This window comes from Stylophora pistillata, chromosome 2 (assembly GCF_964205215.1).
Source record: "Stylophora pistillata chromosome 2, jaStyPist1.2, whole genome shotgun sequence".
Taxonomy (NCBI): domain Eukaryota; kingdom Metazoa; phylum Cnidaria; class Anthozoa; order Scleractinia; family Pocilloporidae; genus Stylophora; species Stylophora pistillata.
Window position 1 is genome coordinate 28870750 of NC_142520.1, and position 22894 is coordinate 28893643.

At 37.1% G+C, this 22894-nt stretch overlaps 1 protein-coding gene, 1 long non-coding RNA gene, 1 other non-coding gene and 1 pseudogene across 13 annotated transcripts in view; 2 read left to right on the top strand and 2 right to left on the bottom strand.

Annotated features, from left to right (window-relative positions):
- The window catches only part of LOC148738207 (uncharacterized), a 214876-nt gene extending 199781 nt beyond the window's left edge, over positions 1–15095 (bottom strand). The window contains exons 1-9 of one of the 7 annotated variants that reach the window (XM_088750205.1): positions 7230–7371; positions 4434–4592; positions 4111–4291; positions 2466–2531; positions 2320–2367; positions 1964–2029; positions 1784–1849; positions 1604–1669; positions 1426–1491 (exon numbers count right to left, since the gene is read on the bottom strand). In XM_088750205.1, coding sequence (XP_088606331.1) covers positions 1426–1491; positions 1604–1669; positions 1784–1849; positions 1964–2029; positions 2320–2367; positions 2466–2531; positions 4111–4291; positions 4434–4481 — 607 coding nt within the window. In that variant the 5' untranslated portion in view covers positions 4482–4592; positions 7230–7371. Of the gene's footprint in view, positions 1–1425; positions 1492–1603; positions 1670–1783; positions 1850–1963; positions 2030–2319; positions 2368–2465; positions 2532–4110; positions 4292–4433; positions 4593–7229; positions 7580–14884 lie in introns of those variants that run through there. The other 6 variants (XM_088750201.1, XM_088750199.1, XM_088750200.1 and 3 more) reach the window with 6 other exon arrangements.
- Positions 9374–13193, top strand: LOC111346424 (uncharacterized). The gene is made up of 3 exons (XR_015996992.1): positions 9374–9787; positions 10048–11685; positions 12132–13193. It is a non-coding gene; the product is annotated as an uncharacterized LOC111346424 (transcript).
- LOC148738226 (uncharacterized) lies at positions 13139–14877 on the bottom strand (annotated as a pseudogene). The gene is made up of 2 exons (XR_015997002.1): positions 14415–14877; positions 13139–14148 (listed from the first exon to the last, which is right to left on the bottom strand). The product of XR_015997002.1 is annotated as an uncharacterized LOC148738226 (transcript).
- Positions 15096–18189: 3094 nt separating the features above from the next.
- Positions 18190–22742, top strand: LOC148738227 (uncharacterized). 4 transcript variants are annotated; one of them, XR_015997021.1, is made up of 3 exons: positions 18190–18560; positions 21905–22026; positions 22325–22742. It is a non-coding gene; the product is annotated as an uncharacterized LOC148738227 (long non-coding RNA). The 4 variants fall into 4 exon arrangements; XR_015997019.1 differs by having other exon boundaries at positions 18194–18560; positions 21695–22026; XR_015997018.1 differs by lacking the exon at positions 18190–18560 and adding an exon at positions 19227–20789.
- Positions 22743–22894: the final 152 nt, after the last annotated feature.

Sequence of the window (22894 nt, forward strand, 5' to 3'; positions counted from 1 at the left end):
TTATTAATTATCTCACTAGTTTTACAAGTTTTAAACTGGCTATAGGAAGGGAAAAAAACTGTCCAGATGACAAGAAGAAATTCTCATCAGGATCTCCTAGCACAAGTGGAGCAGGAATATCAGACGACTTCACCCATGTTAAACGGACCACCTGATACCCGGATGGTATACACTTGCCATGAAGAAACTGACGGTCACACTCCATGTAACCTACGGCAACCGCTTGCCCCTCCACACTGTAGAGAACTACATCAATTCCTGTAAAGACATGATAAGAAATGATGGGAATGTGTAAAAGTTTCCCATTACCATGCTGTGACAGAAAGTCAGGAAGCAGAGTCGTTGGAGAATAGGCTTGAAGTCAACAAAGTATAAGCATGAAGCGTGAAGCCAACTGAAACAACTGCTCCTCCGCAGAGATGGAGAGAAATAAAGTACTGTCATGACCCACCGTCTTTTTTAAGAATATTAACTCATGCTAGAGCTTCTCTAATTGCCACAATAGTTTGTACTTCCCCCCATTTCTCACATAGAGTAACCCCTTAATACTAGAATTTATAAAATTATTCAAACGAATTATTTGTAGACGTATAATTACCTATTTGCTAATGAGATTAGCTACTTACCCCTTACCCCCAAGGCAAACGGAAGATTTCCCTAAATCGGCAAATAGAGACACTCTGCCTGTGTACAATATACCATTTAAAAGACAGTGATCAGCTTATTTAAGAACTGACATCAGCAGCTATGAAGAAGGTGGACATTTTGAGAGAAATTACTTTAAAATGCAAAAATAAACGACTTAAAAAATGTCAAAAATTCTACTATTAATAATAGGTGTACCCCTAAACTATAGCTTATTTAGTAGCTCTTATTGCATAGCTTCCTATGAAACAAGTCTTGCATTCCATTTGCATCCCAAAAAAGAAACAAAAAACTTGTGGGGGCAGTCAACCATGTCTTTGATAGGAGGAGGTCACAATTTAATGACTTCAATGAGGAGATCTTCACAAGAAAGAACAATGAGAAATACAAAAAATATATATTGTTGGACCACATGATAACAAGGCAAACATGGTAGTTACGCATCTTGAGATGGAGTGCAGTTGACAGGCAACTGAGCATCAGGGTGGCTGGCTATGGTAGGTACACCAGAGAAGAATGCATGGATTGAGTAGACAATAGTGAGGAAAAACAGATCTGAAATATTAAGTAAAGATTTTATTAAGCACCTTGAGATGAAGGACAGTTGGTGGATTGGAGAGTTGGTGGAGAGTCAGGATGGCTTGCTATGGCAGGTGCCAAAACTATATATGAAAGAAATCAGACCATCAGAATATATCAGAAAACAATAATACAGAAAATAATGATACCAAAAAAAATTTATTTGATGGTATAACAACAATGTAAACATGGCTTAAGCACCTTGAGAAGATGGATAGTTGTTGGTTTGTGGGGAGTCAGCAGGACTTGCTGTAGCAGATGCAGGGACTAAACAACAAAAATATGAGAAAATAACACATGATGAAACATTAAAGATGAGTATGATACAGAAAAACATTATTTGATTGTGTAATAATAAAGTAAACATGGTTTCAAGCACCTTGAGAAGATGGATAGTTGGTGGATTGTAGAGAGTGAGCATGAGTTGCTATGGTGGATGCAGGGACTAAATAACAAAAATATGAGAAAACAATTTACATGAGGTAACATTAATGAGAAGTAGGATACAAAAAAACATTATTTGATGGTATAATAACAAAGTAAACATGGTTTTAAGTACCTTGAGAGGAGGGGCAGTTGGTGGATTGTGGAGAGTGAGCATGAGTTGCTATGGTGGATGCAGGGACTAAATAACAAAAATATGAGAAAACAGTTTACAAGAGGTAAAATTAATGAGAAGTAGGATACAAAAAAACATTATTTGATGGCATAATAACAAAGTAAACATGGTTTTAAGTACCTTGAGAGGATGGGCAGTTGGTGGATTGTGGAGAGTGAGCATGAGTTGCTATGGTGGATGCAGGGACTAAATAACAAAAAGATGAGAAAACAATTTACATGAGGTAACATTAATGAGAAGTAGGATACAAAAAAACATTATTTGATGGTATAATAACAAAGTAAACATGGTTTTAAGTACCTTGAGAGGATGGGCAGTTGGTGGGTTGTGGGGAGCAATGCTTGCTGTGGTGGATGCAGAGACTAAATACAATTTTAAGAAATCAGAGAATACATAAGGAAGCAATAATGAGGAGTATGCTACCAAAAATATTATTTGATGGTAGAATAACAACTAAACATCATGGTTTTAAGCACCTTGAGAAGATGGACAGTTGGTGGGTTGTTGACGTTCAAGATCAATTGCTGGTAGGTGCAGAACAGACAATGGTTATTAAAAAATAATAAACACCAAAAATATACTAGTAAATTGTGTGATAACAAAGTAATCATGGCATAAGCACCTTCAGCAGAAGGGCAGTTGGAAGATGGTTGAGGATCCTGAGGACTGGCTGTGGTAGGAGGAAGACCTAAATATTAAAGACATCAGAAAAGAATACATGAAACAAACAAAATGAGGACTAGTTTACATAACATAAATAACATTAGTTTACATAAATAACATTAGTTTACTGCGTCATAGCAAAGTTAAGGTGGCTGAAAAAAGTAATATTTCAGTGAGAAGTCTGGGCTCTAGCATGCAATTTAGCGCTAAGCATCATGGTCACCAGAGGAGTCCTGAGAAAGTCCCCAAGAGTTCAAGTTTGCAAAGCTCACAACAAACATGGTGGAACGAAGTCTATGTTTCCACCTAGTTCAATGAGGTGTTTGGCATATCACTTGTTTTTTATCTTCGAAAACAGCCATTCTTCAGGCAATTCCAAATGAAAAAAAAAATCCTTTTAAACTGCTTTGCTGGAATATAAATAAAAATTGCAGTTGATGTCAGTTGATGTTGTGATCGATTGTGCCGGCTATCAATAGATAAAAAACAGCATGAAAAAAGTACTCTTCGAGTTTTCCTTGTTCCTTTCACTACTAGGTCAGTCTCGCCTTCGGGTATTTGTAGTACTCTTCTTCTACAAAGGCAGAATGCATGTGTGAAATTTTAACAAAAACTGTGGAGTGGTATTTTTCCAATCTTGAAATTTCTATTTTTTTAAATGTCAGCAAAATTTACCGTAACTGTGCATAATTTTTTCTAATTTTCCCTGTATCTTCTTGTGTGTGTAATAAAAAGATTTTTATAAAAACAAATACATTGTATGGGGCAACTGGCTTACTTTTTAAGATAGATGCAATTGATGGCAAAAAGAGGGTCAAGTTTGTTGCTATGTATCAGAACAGTACTACCTTAATTATGACTTAAACTCAACAAAAGGTACAGTGGAGAGTTACCTTAAAAAAAAAATTTTGCAGCAATTCAAAATGTGCAGTTCCAAGCTTGAAAAATTGCACCTAGCTCTAAAAGTCTCCAAAAAACAGAAAACTGTCTTTTTTTTTGAGCCACCTTTAGATGGCATTACACACCTTGAGATGAAAATCAAGAGATTAAGCATTTGGACACTACGAGACATCAATATAATTAATTAATGATCAAATATAGATGAATGAGTAATCAGTGATTAATTGTGTGAGAACAATGAGAATTAATTGTGTGAGAACAATGAGAAATTGATGCGCAATAAAAACCCAAGAATTTTGTGGTCTATTGATTTCTCACCAATGTCACTGATTTTTTGAAGTGTTTGTTTCTCTGGACCTCTTTTGTTTTCTGTTAACAACAGATGTCAGGTAGACAACTGCAATATTAACTGGCTCCTATTCAGTTATACAAAATATTATGGTTTGATGCTCTATTACACTGAATAATCAATGAAATAAATATTAAGTAATTGATGATTGACTGACAGGTTGGACTCCCATTGAATAGTCATCCATAACTCACCGATCACTGGCAAAAATCAGTGTCTAATCAGCTGATTTAAACCCTGGATAAGACATTAATAATATTATTTTCTTATGACAATTTCAGATATCACTGAATATGAAAAGCGATTTAAGTTTAACAAGATTCACATAGGCCAATAAAAATCATTAAGTTCTCACCATACTGTACACTGAATGCCTCATACATGTCTTTAACTGTCTGGGCAAAGTCTGAATTGCTCCTTACAAATTCTTCCCCATGTCCAGGGGTGCCATAGTAATAAAATGATTTCCCGGTTCCATGTTTGGCCCGGTAAAATACTGCAACATCAAAGCCTGACTTGATATGCAATATATCAGCCTGAAAAATATTGGGGGTTCACAGTCAATTAATAAGAAACAGTACAAAATAAACACTTGTTTCTGTAAATGTAGTGCCATGTACTGCATTGTTCTTTTAGCAAAAACAAGACAAAATCTTACTAAGCTAAATGTAGTTTTACCCTCTTCTCCAGAAGCTCTCTCTGGATGGTTGCATTGACCTTTCCCATTTTATGATGGCGCTCTCAATCCTTTTCCTTCTTTTTAAATTCAAAAAAACAGCCAGCATTTTTGCAATGCTTGCTGGCTATGGGGCTCTCAAATGAGCAATCAGGACACCTCTGTTGAAAGAATAAAGTTAATTGTCCAAATAATTTAATTACCATAAGATTCAGGTTTCTTGAGATAATAAATTAAAGCTACTCTTAATATAATGTAAATAGTTGATTTACATGTATGTATCTACTGTTCCAACTTGACGCTTAAAAGACTCTAGATACCGAACTGCAAGAGCACTAGCGGTTACACCCAGTCTTGACTTGGATAATGCATCTAGTCTTCTTTATCTCATTCTTGTAATCTTTTGAACTATTATAGACCCAATGGGAATTGTGGAAAACCCTTCCAAGCCTCCTTAGGTGACTGCAAGGGCCCAGTATTCTGCAATCGGTTATCCCCTATTGGGCTTAACTTTTTGCTCTCTCAAATTATGTAAATTAATGGCTTATCCATTTTGAAATCACTGGTTATCTTTGCAATGAGATTGGCTCTCAGTGGTGCTATTTAATCACAAATTGCACTATCTTTTGCTTTAAATCACATTTTTTCCTCAGCCAATGAAAATGGGACAGTAAAACAAAACAACCAATCAGATTTGAAGGTTTTTTTTAAACTAACCAATCACATTACAGGTAAATGTAAGATTTGGCTATTAAATAATGTGATTTCAAAATGGATCTAATAAAGTGGCAATTGAACTTCGGATTACGAAATTTTGGTCTGAAATCATACTGGTGATTTCAAATTGAACTCGCACCTTTTGCTTGTTTGATTTTGAAATCACGCATATGATTTCAAATCTAATGATATACATGAAAAAATATCTCAGTTCTGATTGGTTAAGATGAATGCAGTTTTCAGTTAATTCAGTGCAGAAGAGAGTGAATTCAGTGCAGAAGAGGGTTAGTTCAGTGCAAAGAAAGAAACAAACCAGACATTCTGATTGGTCAGAATGATTGGTCAACGTCAATGTCAAGGTCAATGTCAATGTACATGACACTTGTAGGGTTTGAATAAATTCTTTTTGCACCTGATGCATGCACTTTTCTTTTGCATAGTTATGAGAAGCTACCTCGTCTTTTTTTCATGTATATCATTAATAGATAATCACATGATTTTCTCTTGCAATTTGGAATAAATAAGCATTTGTAAATTTTTTAGAAGACCACAAATTGCACTCGCCCTATGGGCTCATGCATTGTTAGTCTTTGAAAAATTACCTCGTGCTTATTTATTCCAAATTGCACTTGAAATCATGTGATTACCTATACAAAAAAATTGCAATCCACTCAGTTCAATTACCATTATTCATCATATTTGGTTCAGTTCTTGGGCTAACAAACCCAAAAATAATTCCATTAGTGAACAGTTTGATTAAAATAAGGGTGACTGGAAAAAAAAAAACTCTATGACAATTTTTTGGGAGCCCTTCGGGCTCCAGTTTTTAAAAGTTAGCAGCCCAGGCCAATTATTTTCTTTGGAGCCCAGTTGGGAACGAAAGATCCAATTAGGTGCCCACAATTAAGTACTGCATTAAAAAAAAAGAAAATAGAATTCTACTTATCTATCTTATCAGTCATGCCTAATTAGATTCTCAATGTTTCCACTCTTAGCCCCATTCCTACCACAACCAGACACCCTCTCCTACTGACAGCCATTTTGAATTTTTTTTCAACAAGCACCCAAATTTATTCAAGCCATCACCAACAACCAGGTTCTCTATGTTTTTTATTTGAGGACATTTATGTATGCCTTCAGTTGTTGGGTGACAAAACATAGGACATACATATAAATAAATAGTTTCTGGAGCATACTTCCCCTTCAACCCTCTAAATCACAAACATAACAGAATTTCTCCTTGCAATATCAATCCAATGTCATGCAAACACACGATGAAAATAGAAAAAACTATCAACAACAGGATTATCAGTTGATCCGATACCAAATTCTCCAAACTCACAACATATGAAAAGTATGACAGACAGTAAGGAGAAATAGTAATGTCAGGAGAGATTTTAGTGTCCTATACAGGTGAAAATTTTTAGTACACAATTCTGTGTGTTCACTTCCTTTACATTTGTTTAAAAGTATGTCTGGTTTGCAACTGAGCTTTAGATGGCAAATTAGCTTCTTTTCCTTATTCTGTTTCCCTAGCTAAAAGTTTGTAACTGCTGTGATAATCTCATTTGATATTTGATAAAAGTTACTCATTATTAAAACTGTGATGGTTGCTATCCTTTTTTGATCACCCAAACCAGAAAGTTTACGTAAATTAGATGTGATTAAGTTCCTTAATTGTCAAGGCCTCTAATCCTTCAGACTCCTTCACTCTATCCAAACCCACTCCCCCCCTTACATCACAGACACAAAAACTCCAACACCAACTGTGAAATAAGTGTCAACATCTTCTCTTTTTATGTAAATGAGAGCAACATGAATATTGAGAAAATATGATTAAAAACAACAGTATTGTTTTCAAATACCTTTGCTTTTTGTGCATATTTTAGTTTATATTGTACTGGTAAGTTTCTTTGTGTAAATAACTTATTCAGCAGAGAGAAAATCTATTTCACACCTTCCAAGGTGGCCTCTTGGATTGGCTTGTTGGCCATCCAAGACAAATACGCATTCCAAAATATTGCTACCAACTGAACAAACCCCACACGATGCTGAATTGGAACAAACGTAAAGTTAATCACCTGTGCTAGAGGCCATATTTTGTAATTGGTAATCATTGTCTCTATATAGCGTTCCTGAAGCATTTCTTTAATTTCAGAAGGTCTTTTCCGAGCTAAAGTCTCTGTAACACCAAAGAAGAAACAAATCATCCATGGAGCAAAGAGGGTCTGATCAAGAAGCATCTTTTTGAGGCCAGCAGTCTTTGCTACTCCAGGAACAAGTCTGTCCAACGTCAGGTACCATGTTCTCAACACAGGGCCAATAATTAAACCAACTACACCCATACGGGCTGTCCTGGCAAAATCGTGAGTTACCCCTTTCTGCTCAACAAACTGTTGTGTAACAACATCACCAGTGGCAACAAGAGCACCTATAAAAAAATTAAAAAAATAAACAAACACAAACAAAAGGGCATGATTGCTTGAGAAACATAGGTTACATAGTGATTGTGACAAGTAGAGTTGAACAAGTTCTGTAACCCTTTAACTCCCAGAAGTGATTAACCTGTAACTTCTCCTTCTAATATCCTCACATTATCCAGTAATCAAGTAATGAGAATACTTCAACTTATCAGTAGAAGTTGTTGTCTTGATCTACAGTGTAACACCAAATTCTTGTAACTCATTCACAAGGAAATGTGTCGCAGCTAGAGGGGAGAATTCATAATCAAACCTTGGGAGTTATATTAGTTTAGTATTTAAAGTTGGCATTCTTTAAAAGCTGCTGACAAGAGTACAGGCCACTTGCAAAAGCCTCTCCAAAGGAATGAAAAGCTACTGCTACACCAATAACAAATGATGGCTCCAAACTTGGCACAAAAGTCTGAATGTGCTGTACAGTTTACATGTGTCAGTAAACAGCTTTATTATCCAACTACACTCCATGAAGTACAAATAATACCTTCAACAAGTACAAATATCAAGCAGTATTTGTACTCCAGAGAACCCATTAGACAGGTTTTCTTGCATTGCCCAAGCAAGGAATTGGATTGAAGTTCCAAACAAAAATGGCTGACAATTTGAATCACTTTTCTAATGACGAAGAGTTGGGATGGCTGGCAAATATTGATCCAAATTTATTAGATAAACCGAACAAAGAAAAGCAGTTAGATGACAATCAAGTTTCATCATTTATTACAGAAAATAGAAATGTCAGCAACATGACAACACGCCAATTCCATTCTGCTTTGCATACTTCTGTCACGCACTCCCCTTAAATAAATGTCTGCGAAATTTGCCTGCAGTGAAAGAACAATTTGGCATGCTAGATAATAAATAACCTAATAGATGTTTTGGTGTGTGGTAGCACTGCGTATTTTTACTTGTTATTTGTATTTTAACTGACCCTACGGGCTCATCAAAATATGGTACAGCTTGTCGAGCACTCAGCGATACTACATAACAAAACATATAATAAATACATAAATTAGAGTCTGCATGAGCAAACCTCAAGGATTTTTCCACTGTTTCATGTGTGACTTTGAACAACATTTTTCTTTGTTTGCAACTACATGAGTCTTCATTTTCCTCTGTTGCCTCATATATATGCACACCAAGATGTCAAATAATTAAATAAATAAATAAATATGTAAATTGAAGCTCCCCCAAAGAGGCTTTTCAGCCACAATGTAAACTAACCAAGTGCTTAAAAATCCCCACTGGCAGGAGGCAAACCAGTGGGCTATTTACAGAGCGCAGCCAAGGAGTTGAACCAGGGGCAACCGAGAACAAATCCAGGGAGTGGCAGGGTGGAGGACTTGAACTCAGGACAGTACAGCGGATTACAAGTCCAGCACCCTAACCACTCGGCCACGCCGCTGAGGGAAATTTAAGTAATTGCCCTGGGCAGTTACCAAAATTTGGAAAACATTAAAAAGGGTTAGCTTTTCCTAAAAATTTTATAACTTCTTCGATGGTCAATGTTTTTCAGCAAGGTTGCTTTCATTGTTTTGGGGTTGTTGTACAAAATAAAACCATTATTCAGCTGACTCGTGCGTTTTACAGTTCATTGACACTGACAGACCACTGAAATGACTTACAACGAACGTGCGTAACAGCGTTCGATGTTGTCTTAAAAAAAAAAAGAAACTTTGCCCTTTTTATCACAAACATAGTTAGTAGAGGGGACTGGTTAGGAAGGTCGGTGAACTTCAAAAGAGGAGGTTATTGTTCGATTTTTTAGAAATCACGTGACCAATACCGTGCACAGCACAGGATTCAACTGAGATGTGGCGCCGGTTGTCACTTGAGTACGGTACGCTGTCTTGTGTTCTTTTCGGTGTTATTATGATAAAAAAAGAAAAAACAGTTGTAAATCGTAATAAAGCTACTCTAGATTAAGTTTAAAATGCCTGGCGATAATTGTTCCGTGGTTGGCTGTGGATCGTGCAGGCGATCGAAAGGTATAGGCATTTGGAAACTTCCCGCTCCGAGGAACGAAGTATACAAAAAGTGGAGAGCAGACTGGCTGAATGAACTCACAAAATCAAGAGAAGTAGACAAAGATTTCCAGAAACAAATTGACAGCGATAGAGTCTTTACATGCGAGAAGCATTTCGCTCTTGATGATATAGAAATTGGTAAGTATTCAGACTAAAGCTTGTGTGTGTATGGTGCTTACCAGTATGGAATGTAGGATTTTTGTGCGCGGCACAGCATAACCGAAGGTGTATGGGTAGTTAGTAGTTAGTAGAGGGGATTATAAACATCAGATGTGTGTTTATAACTTGGAACTGACGATGTTTACTTTTGTGTTCCGTGATGGCAACACATGTCTTGTACTAACCAAAGCTCTTCCGCCTTTCTTACTGATAGATAAATTATTTAACTTTGCTTTTAGTCGTGTCTTCAAAGATGACCAAGAAAAGACCGAAGTTTGGTTCTCTACCGACTCTAAATATGCCCCAAAAAAGCCACCAAAAGGAAAAGCTAGCGCCACGAAGACTGTTATCGATCGTGAAGGACTTGCCTGAAACCAAAAGAAAGAATGCTTGTTATAGTAACTTTGTAGAACTTTGCAAACAAGTTCATCCTTTGAAAACCCTCAGTGACTGGTCAGTTCAAGAGTTAAATGACAGAATATTGCTGAGAAAGATAAAAAACACCTTTTTGTTGCCAGAAGTTGAAATCATGATAGATGACAGTTTGGGATAGACAATTTCAACTTTTGGATGGCTCATACCTGAAGACCATGAACTGTATTCTAGATATTTAAGATCAGTCAGTAATGTCACAGTTTCTGACCTTGTGAAAGATGTTGAAAGCCACTCCATATGTCCTGGAGTAATTCCACATGAACTATCCAATGCTGTAATACCCCACATCATCCCGAAATCTGTCGATCCACTATTCGACGATAGTTCGTTTCCACACCTGCAGTATTGGAGAATGAGAGGATGTGAAATTTTAACAGAGGATGAGGGCCAGCAGTGTGCTGGTTGCTATGGATATTCACATGAGTCTCGGCTAAAAGAAAGGGCCAAGCAGAACAAACTAGCTAAGCCAGCGCATCTCAATACCCCAGTCTCTAAGACATCTCCAGAACGATTAAAACTGACTTTGCAGATGCAAAGATTGAAATGTGCAACCCTTGAAAAGAAACTTCAAGAAATGAAACTTGAAATCGAGAAATCAAGTGTTGAGATTGATCATGAACTCAGTAAAGACATGACTGATATACTTGGTCAGGCAGAGATCACACCATTCATGAGCCTATTTTGGCAACAACAAAAGAAACTCCACAACAGCACATCAACTGGTGTCAGATATAACCCAATGATAATTCGTTATTGTTTGTCATTGGCAGCCAAATCACCATCTTGCTACGAGGAAATAAGAAAAAGTGGGATACTAGTACTGCCAAGCCAAAGAACACTGTGGGATTATAGAAACTTTATTAGACCCAAAAGGGGCTTTCATGAGAATGTGATTGAAGAACTGAAAGCATTAACAGACAAGTACTTTGATGTGCAACGATTGTTGTCTTGCTATTTGACGAAATGAAAATCATGTCAAATATTGTTTTTGATAAGGTCACAGGCGAATTGATTGGATATGTGGATCTTGGTGACCCTGATGTCAACTTTGGAGCTCTGGAAAAACTTGATGAGGTTGCAACTCATGCTCTTGCTTTCCTCATCAGAGGTGTTTGTACAGAGTTGAAGTTCTGCTTGGCCCACTTTTCTACCAATGGAGCTACTTCTGCCCAGATAATGCCATTGTTCTGGGAGGCTGTTGCTATTTTGGAGTTAACCTGTAACCTCTGGGTTATTGCTTCTACTTCAGATGGAGCCACACCAAATAGAAGATTCTACCGAATGCATAAGAGTCTTGATGGAAATGCTGACAAGGATGTGTGCTATCGCACAATCAATTTGTTTGCACCACAGAGGTTTATATACTTCTTCTCAGATGCCCCTCATCTTGTAAAGACCACAAGAAACTGTCTGTATCATTCTGGATCTGGTACTTGTACCAGGTATGAGTTTACAAAACAATTTCAAGATAAAAAGCAAAAGGAATTTTACTGTGCAGGTGGAGAGCTGTTGGCCTTTGCTGTCCCAGTAACAATAGGGGCAGCAGTTACGTCCAACAGCCAATAGAATGGTTATGATCAGGGCCCAGTTGTTCAAAAGCCGATTAGCTCTAACCCAGGGTTAAATTTTAATCCAGGTTTCTAAATTTCTCTAATCAAAAGCCATTTTGGGATAATTTAAATTGCCAAATGGGCAATCTTATATCCGTAACTGTTATTGGGACAGCAAAGGACAGCAGCTGTCCATCTACACACAAGAAATCCCATCTGCTTATTATCTTGCATTTATATATGTTTTACATTTTGCTGTTAATAACTCCTTATATGATATTGTAAGTTGGCAATGATTTGCTGCATACATATTAATGTTGACTGATTATTGTTTCCAGGTATATGTGGAATGATGGTCACTACTTATTATGGCAGCACATCACCCAAATCTTTTATCAAGATGCAGAGAATGGCTTGAAGTTGCTTCCTAGAATTACATATGAACATGTTAAGCTGAATTCGTACTCCAGCATGCGTGTCAGCCTGGCAGCTCAAGTGCTAAGTGCATCAATGGCAGCTGTTTTAAGATCATTTGGCCCTCCTGGTACAGCAGGTACAGCGAAGCTTTGTGAAATGTTTGACTCTTTCTTTGATTGCTTAAATGTACGCAGTAAAATTGAACATCAGAGGAAGAGAAAACCTTTCCTTGCTCCTTACACATCCACTGATGATCCAAGATTCCCTTGGCTTGAAGATGAGTTCCTTGGATATCTTAAGCAGTGGAAAGAATGCACACTCAACCGACCTGGGAATTTCACAGCCAATGCCAGAAATAGAATGTTTATATCTTGGCAGACATACGAGGGTCTACAGATTACATCCTATTCAGTTGTGGAAGCAACCAAGTTTCTTCTTAATGAGGGTGTTGAATATGTCTTAACTGAAAGATTCTGTCAAGATCCCATAGAAGAATATTTTGGCAGTCAAAGAAAACATGGAAGAAGATGTGACAATCCAGACATCAGAATGTTTGGGTACAATGACAACAACATTCGAATACAGCGATCTATATCATGCCAGTCCGGCAATACCAGGGGAAGGAAAGACAAAAGCAAGGCATGGGTCAATGTAACTGATGACCCTCTTCCCAAAAGAAAAAAACAGTGAGATTTTTAGAGAGTGATTGTCATATGACTGTGAAAAAATAGGCAAACTATTTGATAGTCTGTAGAAAAAATAAGCCCATTTTTTTCTTTTATCTTTGAATTTCAACTTTTACAAACTGATTGGTCTATTTTCTCATGCCTATAATATGGAAATCACACTGTCTAAATGCATTGATTCTGATTTAAAGCCACAGCTACAGGAGTACTTCTCAGATCGAAACAAAGAGTAAACACACAAGTAGTACTGAACCTGTTCTTTACTTAATAGATAAAGATTTTGTCTTTCTTATCATGTTTCTAATGTTCTTTTCGTGCATTTTTGCACCAAAGAGTTTATAGTTTCTAACTGAAATTTTTTTTGATCCACGTATAAGGCCCCCCCCCCCCCCCCGAGCTTATAAGCCCTGAGCTTATAGGAAGAGAAATATGGTATGTATGTTGAAGTTGTCCTAAATAATAAATGATAATTACTAAAAGCAATTCAGTCTAATTTTGCCTTAGTTCCTGTGGAGGGTCTAATGATGTCTTTGCGAAGTGCTTTTGATTTCAGCTGTTTTAGTTTTATCTTGTGTTTCTGTATTATGTCCTTTGCAAAAGAAAATGAGCAAACTTTTACTTCTGTTTCATAGCAGAAGGGTCTTCTAATTTCCCAGCCTTAAGTACAGACATGCTTGCTCAGTTTCTAATAATTTCTTTACAATTGCATGCTTGTTGTAAAGCTTGTGGAGTACAGAACCTCCAATGTACTGTAGTCCAGCTTTTTCTTTATCGGACAGTTTAGTCAATGAAACACACGTATGACTTGCAACTAATTTCTCTTCAGCACTATGTGCAAGCATGCTGTCAGCAACCTTAGTTGAAAGTAGGGTAGCAGCATTCCTTGATAATCCTTCAAAATGCTTCGCAGAATGCAAAGCAATATTTGATTAAAAAGCAGCATAAAATCTCTCAACGTTTCCAGAGTTGACTAAACGGTTATATAAGTTCTGAATTTCAAAGAATTCTGATGTTATGTTGCAGTTGTAGGACTTGATTCTTTTTTCAGCTTTGGGTACATTTTGCAGTCGCACAATTTTAATTTGGCTTTCTCGACAATCCTTGAATAAGTTTCGACTGTTAAATAGCTCTGTCGTTTCCCTTGGTCTTCCTTTTCGATAACTTTGTGCTTTACAGTTATGTGGCGCTTCAGTCCACTCTTGCTCTTGCATTTCTTGTGGCAATGTTGACATACAATGCTTTCGAGTTGAACCTGTCATCGGTGCAAACAAAAAGTTCGCGTTGATAGCGTTTAGTTAAGAGTTAGCTTTCATTTATAAAAATAAGGATACAATCCAAGCACAATCAACAAAGTGGTCAATAATAATAAAATTGCTGATTAAGATAAGTATTTCGCACTTAGTTCGCAATAAAAAGACGGTTTCAAGCTTGAGCACAAATCAGAATTGATCGAGTGACGGGTGATCTTTTCCTTGCTTACGCTAAAACATTTAATTTTCAGCAGATTTAAACTCTTACTTCATCGGCAGCTTCTTCAAAGTGTTAATCGATTTCTTCTTCATCTAAAATTTCTAAGACAGCGTCGAAATCGTCTCCAAACAAAAATAAATCGATCATGTCAGCCATGTTTATCTTGATGTGTGCACGGTACTGGTCACGTGATGGTACGGTTCAACCTCAAAAGCGAAACAATAGGCCGGCCCTTTGAAGTTAGCCGGCTTTCCAAACCAGTCCCCTCTACTAACTATGTCACAAACAAGCAATCGCTTGTTTCGTTGTAAAATTAAGGATTTATATCACTTGTGTTTACAGAAGTTACAGAAATTTCCCTCCTCGCTGCACAACTCGGGAAATTACTGCAACTTCTAAAAAACACGCGTGAAGTTAACTCGTCCCCACGTGATTATCTGTCCAATTCGTTCTAAACATTGAGAGCGAGCCTGCCCACTTTCAAAAAGGACCTGCGAATATTTGACAGTTTTTCTCACCTGTGCCAATAGTTTGAGTTTTCCATGGGTGAGCTATGAGTAACTGTTGATATTTGGCCCAAGCTCTCCCGAGAATCCTCATTGCAAACTCCTTTTTCAAGGTGATACAAAATGCAACGCTGTTCCCGCCATGTTGGAAACCGAAGAGCCCTGGGTCAAGAATGACAAGTTAGGAGCCTTCGCTCCAAACTCAAAATAGCCAGCGTCAGTCCCTTAGGGTGGCATTGTAAAAAACAGCGGTGTCCAAAATCGCGCATAGTATAAACTCAAGCTTCGAATTCGAGCTTAGCCTGGGTGCTGCATTTTTTTGGTTCTTCACTAAAGAAGGGCCATTGCTCCATTAAATGAACTAACTAGATGTCATGACCAAAATAGCTTATTATCAGACCCTAAAATTAGATTTAAAAAGTTTATTAATGGAAGATGTTATGGGGGTATGAAAGAGGAGGGAGTGTCATTCACTCAAGAACCCCTTCAACTATGCACCGAGGGAAAAACGAAGTTAACTTCAAATCTAAACAAACGATTGGCGTCCATTCAATGTGATCAATTGAGTGAGTAGCTGACGCATTCTTTTCTCATGTTCACCTCTAGACTGCCCCTATTGTGAAAGTTTAATCATCTTGGAAGATTGTGATGACGATTTCGAAACGCAAAAATTTCTGCCAATAGATGTTTACTTCGTGAAAATGAATATGTTCGGCTCTACCCCGTACTTCATGCAAGGCTTTACTGATATAGAAGCGACCACGGGGACACAAACCAAGTGCGGCGAGGGAATCTTATTGAAAAATAACTGTCATTCTTAAAAGGTTCCTTACAAGAGGGATCTGTACACTTAATCTATTGTTTTTTGTGTTAAATGAACTTAAAGACTCGCAGTGTAAAATTTCTTTACCTTTTTTGACTTCTTCTTCAGTCGCTGAAAAGCTGGCCGTTGTCCAGAGGTTTTTTTGGAAGTTGGGGAAGTGCTTTAGTGGCCGTTGGCGTTGCAGAGAGGTTTAAACAAACCAAAAGGAGTCGGTGTGGAGAGGTGGCCGTTAGTGCAGGTTCGACTGTATGAATATAATAAAACGCTTTTCGCAATACATTGATTGTAAGGACCTAAGAGAATGTTATGTGTTGATATGTTCTAAAGGTACTGCTCAATCGAAGATTTTTCCTTTGAATTATCAACACAACGTCACGCGATCTTATGGCCGTGAAGTCATGTAAACAACGTTGGTGAAATTATATATCGCAATGTCTCGTAAATGCAAGAAATTCGTTCGTTCTTTGCTTCTGAACGGTCTATTTTAGAACTTTTTTTTCGATAAAGAGATATTTCTTGGTCATTTTGCCACGTATTTCATTAGTAGCTTTTGGTTAAAAGAATGTATTATACAGTTTACAGTAGATATTTTGAACTGCGGTATTAGATACGTATGATGCACGATCTTCTCAGTAGATAGCGCTATTTCTGCAATAGCGAAAATCAGACCTGAAAAAAATCAGGCCTGTACGGAAGTAGTTGTGCAATTTGCACACTCATTTATTCCACTTTCAGACCGTTTCTTACTATTTCTTTTCTTATAATTCCAAAAAATGGAGCCCAATGTTGTCTTTGTTCAAAGATACATATGGTCCATACGATCCATTCACACCGTGAGGACTCGTTTCTCTATAATTTCTCAAGAAAGTGGCAGGTTTTACTGAGGAAAATTCGTCCGTTTAGTAAAAAAAAATCTCGCTTACAAGGATTTCTCGGTCGCCCAGCTTCTCCGGTAAACTAAACCGAGAAACCTTATAGACGAAGTGAGAAAAACAACCTCACTCGTCCCCGGTTGTCTGTAACTTTCCATTCAGAAACTTTCCTGAAAACGGCAACTTTAGTTTGAGCTTATATCCACAAAATGAAAACAAACCATGGGAATTTTAAAAATGCCGCCATTTTACCGTGGTAATGTTGCTATAGAAACATTATCCTGCCCGTTCCTTTGCGTGCGTAAAATTTCTTACCTATTCACAAGCATGCGCACTCATTTTACCGCTGTGTTCCTGTCTTTATAACTTTTGCGCATGCACAGACTTTTTGAACGCTGCGTTCCTATTGTGGAACTTATTTCTCAACTTTTTGTCATTACATACATAGTTATTTACTTAAAGTTGCCGTCATGTAACAAAGGGAGTAAAATTGACGGAATTGACAGGCAGCCACTTGTGAATGTTATAATAAAAATAATAATAATAATAATAATAATATTAATAATAATAACAAGAAGAAGACGAAGAAGAAGAAGAAAAGAATTTATATAGCGCCATTTTTCATGAGCTCAGTGGCTTATGTTAACAATATTTCGAGCTGACAGTATTTAAAGTCTTGACTCACTCTCTAGGGGACCGTAGATTACAAAGTCCGGCGATAAGTCAAATCAGAAGGTTAGAAAGGTCAGCTGGCCAATGTTAGGCAACCTTAATGGAGAAGCCGAAGCTTGGGATCTTTCCTGATTGTTTCCAGGAGATATCTTGAAAAGTTAATCGTACAAAATTACAGACTTTAACTTTTGGGCATCTAATGAGAATGAAGGACGGTCGAGGGTGATTACACACTGACAAAGCTGTTAATCCTCTGCCTCCCCCTGATTCCTCTCTTGGCTTTTCCAGTTACACAGGCAGGTTAAGGGCAAAACTAAGCGCTTACCTTATTACCTAAAACGAGCTCGTGAAAATGAAAGAATATCAACTTGTTCCAAAAATTTTCTTTTTGCAAAAGCAACTTACAGCAATAGGGATCGCTATGTTTGTGGCGGTTGTATCGCCAGAAATCGAGGACATTTTGCTCCCGCATTCATTGGTCAGCGGATTGGAGTCGGAGAAAAACAAAGATAGTGGTTAGGACAAGTTCCATATTAAATATGGAGCGATTTAAGTTCTGTGGACCTTCTTTATGGAGAAAAAAGCAAAAAGAAAAAAAGCTTTGAACATATCTCTTGGTATTTTTAAGGCAGAGCGACTTTTTATAGCAATTTGCTGTCTGATGTAATGCAAGGGACAATCTGTACAAAGCTTCAATGTCCATTCAAACTGGCTTTATTTGTAATCGTCTACGGATGTCAGACATTTTGGAAATTGTAGCTTAAACCACTTGCATTAAATAATGGGAAGATCTAGGCAAATCTTACATGAAGAGGGCTTTTTCTCCCAGTTGAAAACACAGTTCAACGAACGTACGATACAGACCTCTGTGATCTGCTTTCTAATTTTCGCGCGAGAAAATAAATTTGTTCAAGGCCCTACTTTAGTATGAGAGGGTCTGGATTGAGTTTATTTCCCGTCAAACATTGCTGAATAAGAAAAACAAATATGGCGACAGTTTAAAGGTTTCGTAGAGGGTTTTTCTTTTAACGCTTTCCCTTCTGGTGCGTTCTCAAGGATGGTCTCCGATCACAGACTCCACAGAGCAAAAATAGCAATTTTCAAGCTCTTTTGGAAGTATCTTATTGTCAAGAAATGTCTCTTTTCATGGACGATTTGCTTACTTCGAACTTCCCTTTATTTAGTGCGAGTCGGAGCTAGTTGACTTCTTGGAGGGTTGCTCCTCAAATCGACGATCCTTTGCCATGGATTACGCTATATTTGAAAGAGACTAGAGGTAATGACTAGCCTCGAATATCAAACAATGCTGACATTGCTGGAAGTAAGTAGACAAACAGCTTTTGAATTATTTTTATGCTAGAAGTACACCTTAATCTCTACTGAACTTGTTTCGAGTCGGAGCTAGGGAATACTCTGACTCGTATTTGTTGTATTTTGGATTTTTGTGGAAATCCCATACATTTCCATACACGATTTCGCCGCCATTAACTCCTCAATACGCACGCGCGTCCGGCATTTTGACCCAAATTTCTGGCAATGGCTGCTGTTATTTTTACTTTCTCCAAATAAAATTACAAACCATGGCGTGTTCGGTTTCAGTTCCCATAATTTCATTAACTGTACCGTGTATTATCATGTTCAAAGCGAGCCGTTTAACCCGTACATAACGCCTGAAAACACATTTTGAAAACCGTGTTTTTGAGATAGAAGTGGGGGAATTAATTAACAATCTAATGAACCAGGTATTTTTTTTATGATCAATTTTCAAACATCTAGTCCAACCGATATTGTTCTTTGGAAAATGAATGGCTTAGAGTTGATCGAACGATATTCCAAGGGATAAAAGAATCGGAAAAATACAGAAGCACTTTAAAGAAGGAATTTTGTTTTTCAGGCATGAAACGGCGGTCATTCTTTAAAATTAAGCATATGTGCACATCTTTGATATTGTTATGATACACTTCGCAAAATGTCTTCAATAGACCAATATTCATAAGAAAGAGAAAAGCACATAAGATTTGACTGCTTACAGCTTAACTTACTGCCTCCCGGTTAGCTAAATTGGTATAGTGCCGGACTGTTGTGCGGGAGGTCGAGAGTAATTTAAAGTTCTTAACAATGATGGATTTAACTGAGTGGTGGAAAGGAATGACAAGGTCACATCGAAACCAGTCGCTAGACATTTTAATTTGCCTAATCATTCTGAACAACATATGGCAATCTGCGGTCTTTCCTTACACTAAGGTAGCACGGAGAGCCGTAAAAATCTTGAACAAAAGCTCATCTTTCAAACCGGCTGTCTAAATCCCACAGGGATCAATGAACGCTTTTCATTCCACCAATTTATTCTTGTTTTTCTCGTTGCCATGTTCCCACCAATAACATAGCTCCATTTTCTGCCTTTAAAAGCACACACAATCCACAATTCCTCTATTCGCTATGACGAAGGGCTAACGCTCGAAATATCAGCTTTTGTAATCGTTACGGTGGCTAATTTACCATTTCAACTTTGTTGATATATCCAAATTATTTAGTTACTGCCACCGACGCAGCCCCAAACAGTTTCTTTCAAAACTATCAGCCTTTGATATTCAAGGTTTTTCTTTAATGTAAATTTAAACCTGTCATATTTTTTCATATTTTTATATTTTTTTTTTTTTGGCTTTTTTGACCTAAGAAACTCATGGTGACAACCAATTCATGCTTTTCGCAATCGCGCGCAAAGTATACAGGAAATTGATAATTTAAATTTATTCAAAGCAAACAAAGTAACTCAGTAAAAATGTGTCCTGATTTCTCTATCTGGTGACTTAAAAAGCCCCACTGTGGGATTTTTGTTTGGATGGACAGGGAGATGGGTTGAATCAATTCATTTTCCACGTATGTAACCACTTATTTCTTCACTGAATAATGTATTTGCAGCAGAATTCCTTAATAGAATGGGCTGAAACTGAAAAAAAATTGGCACAATTAAGAATTCTAAGCCTTCCAGAAAAACTTTGTATTTTTAATTTGTTTTTCAGTGTTGTAACTTGTTTATTCGAACTATCAATTAAAACAATAATAATTATTAAAAACTGGATCATTGGAAAATGCAATTCAGGACTTTTTATTGGCTTAACCATTATGGTATATGAGCCGATATACCATGATCTAATATCTGTACATTGTAACATCCGGTTTCCTCTTACAAAATAAAGTCGAGAAGATTTGTCTAATATCTTGGGGGCGTTTTTTTTTAATAAAACAATTATTCCACTTGTGCTTGTTGGATATGGGATGATTAGAGCCAACTTGGCGCTACGCGCCTTGTTGGCTATCTATCATCTCATATCCAACGCGCACTCATGGAATAATTGTTAATTATAAAATATATTAGTCTCTTTATCATTTTGATTTTCAAATTATGAAGGCAATATTTGACTTAGATGATGAAGACATGACAACAATTTTCCTCTGGATCTTGTATTCCATTCACTATACCAACCCTTTCCGTGCTTTCTAGCTCATCAGCTGCTTGTCAGAATGCGGTAATGAGAACCCCTCTCATGTGAGGTAATTGAGCTTGATGAAACAATAACCATGTGTCAGAATTCTGCATTGCTTGCATACAAAAAAAATTAGGTATTCTATTGAAAAAGGCAATACTTTCCACGTTTAAGCCAAGGTTAAGACAAAAACGAAATTTATAAAGCAATGATGAAGCTGCTGTAGCAGCGGAGAAGTGCGCATGCACACAACCAAATTAAAACTGTGAAGGACAGTTTACATTTATCGGATAGTCGATCATTTCATATCAGAAGCTTTCTTTTGGCTGGGAAAAAAGCCTTTGGGGAAAAATACAATTGTAAAACGTAACTTTATGGAACCAGTTTGACTTTAAACTAAAACGGTTTAATTGATACAATGTAATGTCGTAAGCGAAGTGCGTTGAACTCTCGGATTGGCAATTAACCCGTGCTTCTATTTGGGTGAGAAGAGCAGTGGTTTTTAGGCATTGTTGATTCCGAGAGGTTTTGAAAGAAAACGTTTGGAGCCCTTTCAAGTTATAAAAGATGCAGATAACTAAAACAGGATGTTATATCTTTATTACATAAGTGCTCAAAAGAACACAGATCAATATTATATCCATAAAGATCGTTTGATGTACTTCACTGGGTTTATAAGCGAGACAGAATGCGATAAAAAAAAATTTTAAAAAAATTAAAAAAAAAACATAATAATATTTTCAAAGCGCATACTGAACAACTCCGACAGTTTTAGCAAAAACAAAAACAGAAGTACTAGTTTTTTCGATGCATTTTGCCCTGCTAACAGCTTTCGACAAATAGCATCTGATTTAGCAAAATGATTGCAATAAATTATTAATGTTGATTTCTCATAACTTTGAAGGCGGTCGCTCAGCCAGGATTTGGTGCCATCCCCGATCATAATTAGTTGTTTTTATGTCCTTAGGCCGGGCAAGCCCCTGCCCGAAAGCTCTCTTCCAAGGAGAATTTGTGGGAAAGTATATTGAGGAATCAAAGCTTAACATGCATCTTAAAATGGAGTTTTTATTGATGTACTGTTGGGTTTTATTTGCATTTCTAATCCACGAAGTTGACTGCGGTGATAATGAGAACGTCAGAAAAACTACAACACTCTCTCATTTGCATGATAATGCAGAGGAACTACAAAAGCAAAAATTGACGACAATCCAGCCAAGCTCGATGATACTAGACATGACCCAGAAGAAGGCATTACTTGCAACTGCAGAGATCTCTGTTCTGAACAGCACCCAGCTAGAGGTGAATATTCCCTTTTATCAGCTGTTTCATTTCGTTTTCTAATTAGTTTCGAGTCCTGATATCAATGCATCATAAAATGAGTATTCCAATCATTTATAAAGTAAGGTAATAAATTTCATTTGACATACGTATTGAAAATCAAAGACAGCCATGATCCTCGCGGCAATTTTTTAGTTTTAGGCTTCTTTTCCGCAATTGCGAAATTTGCAGCTCACCTGCGAGGGTCATGGAATTATTTGGTTAATAAAACATCAAAATTAACATTACTAAAAATCAATTTGATATTTTCTTATTACAGACTTGTTTGGATCGAGAACAACCCAATTTTCCGCAAGGAGAGTGCAAGAATCGACATCGATAAGACGCCCTATCTAGCAAGTTGCTTTTTATTCTGCTGTCGAAATTGCAAAGTGGATTATCCCAGATGTGTGCAGAAAGTTTCGAGGGAGTACTGTTTGAAGGCAGCTTATGACTGTGCTGGTGCATAACTGAAGGAAAGTTCATTTCAAATAACTATCAAAGGATGGTAAATTTATAAGTTAGGAAGTGTTCCCTGGAGAATTGCTTTTACTTGTCTGAGTATTTTTCGAAATAAGTTATCAATTCTGGCCAATAAATAAGTGTGCGGTGCCTACGTGATTCTGCTTATTGAGTAAAAGACAGTCTCCTCCCTTTTTTGTTCTGATTTCAAAAAATAAAGGAAAGTTTTTATCGTATCATCCTTTTGTGGCTTTACCGCACACAATAGCCCATTGCGTCCTATTTACAAGAAAAAAATGTTAAAAATTTTCAAAATTTAGTCCGTGGTCGCATAGTAAAATACTTATACACTGAGTAGTTATGTTGGGCTAGACGGAAAAGTACTTTG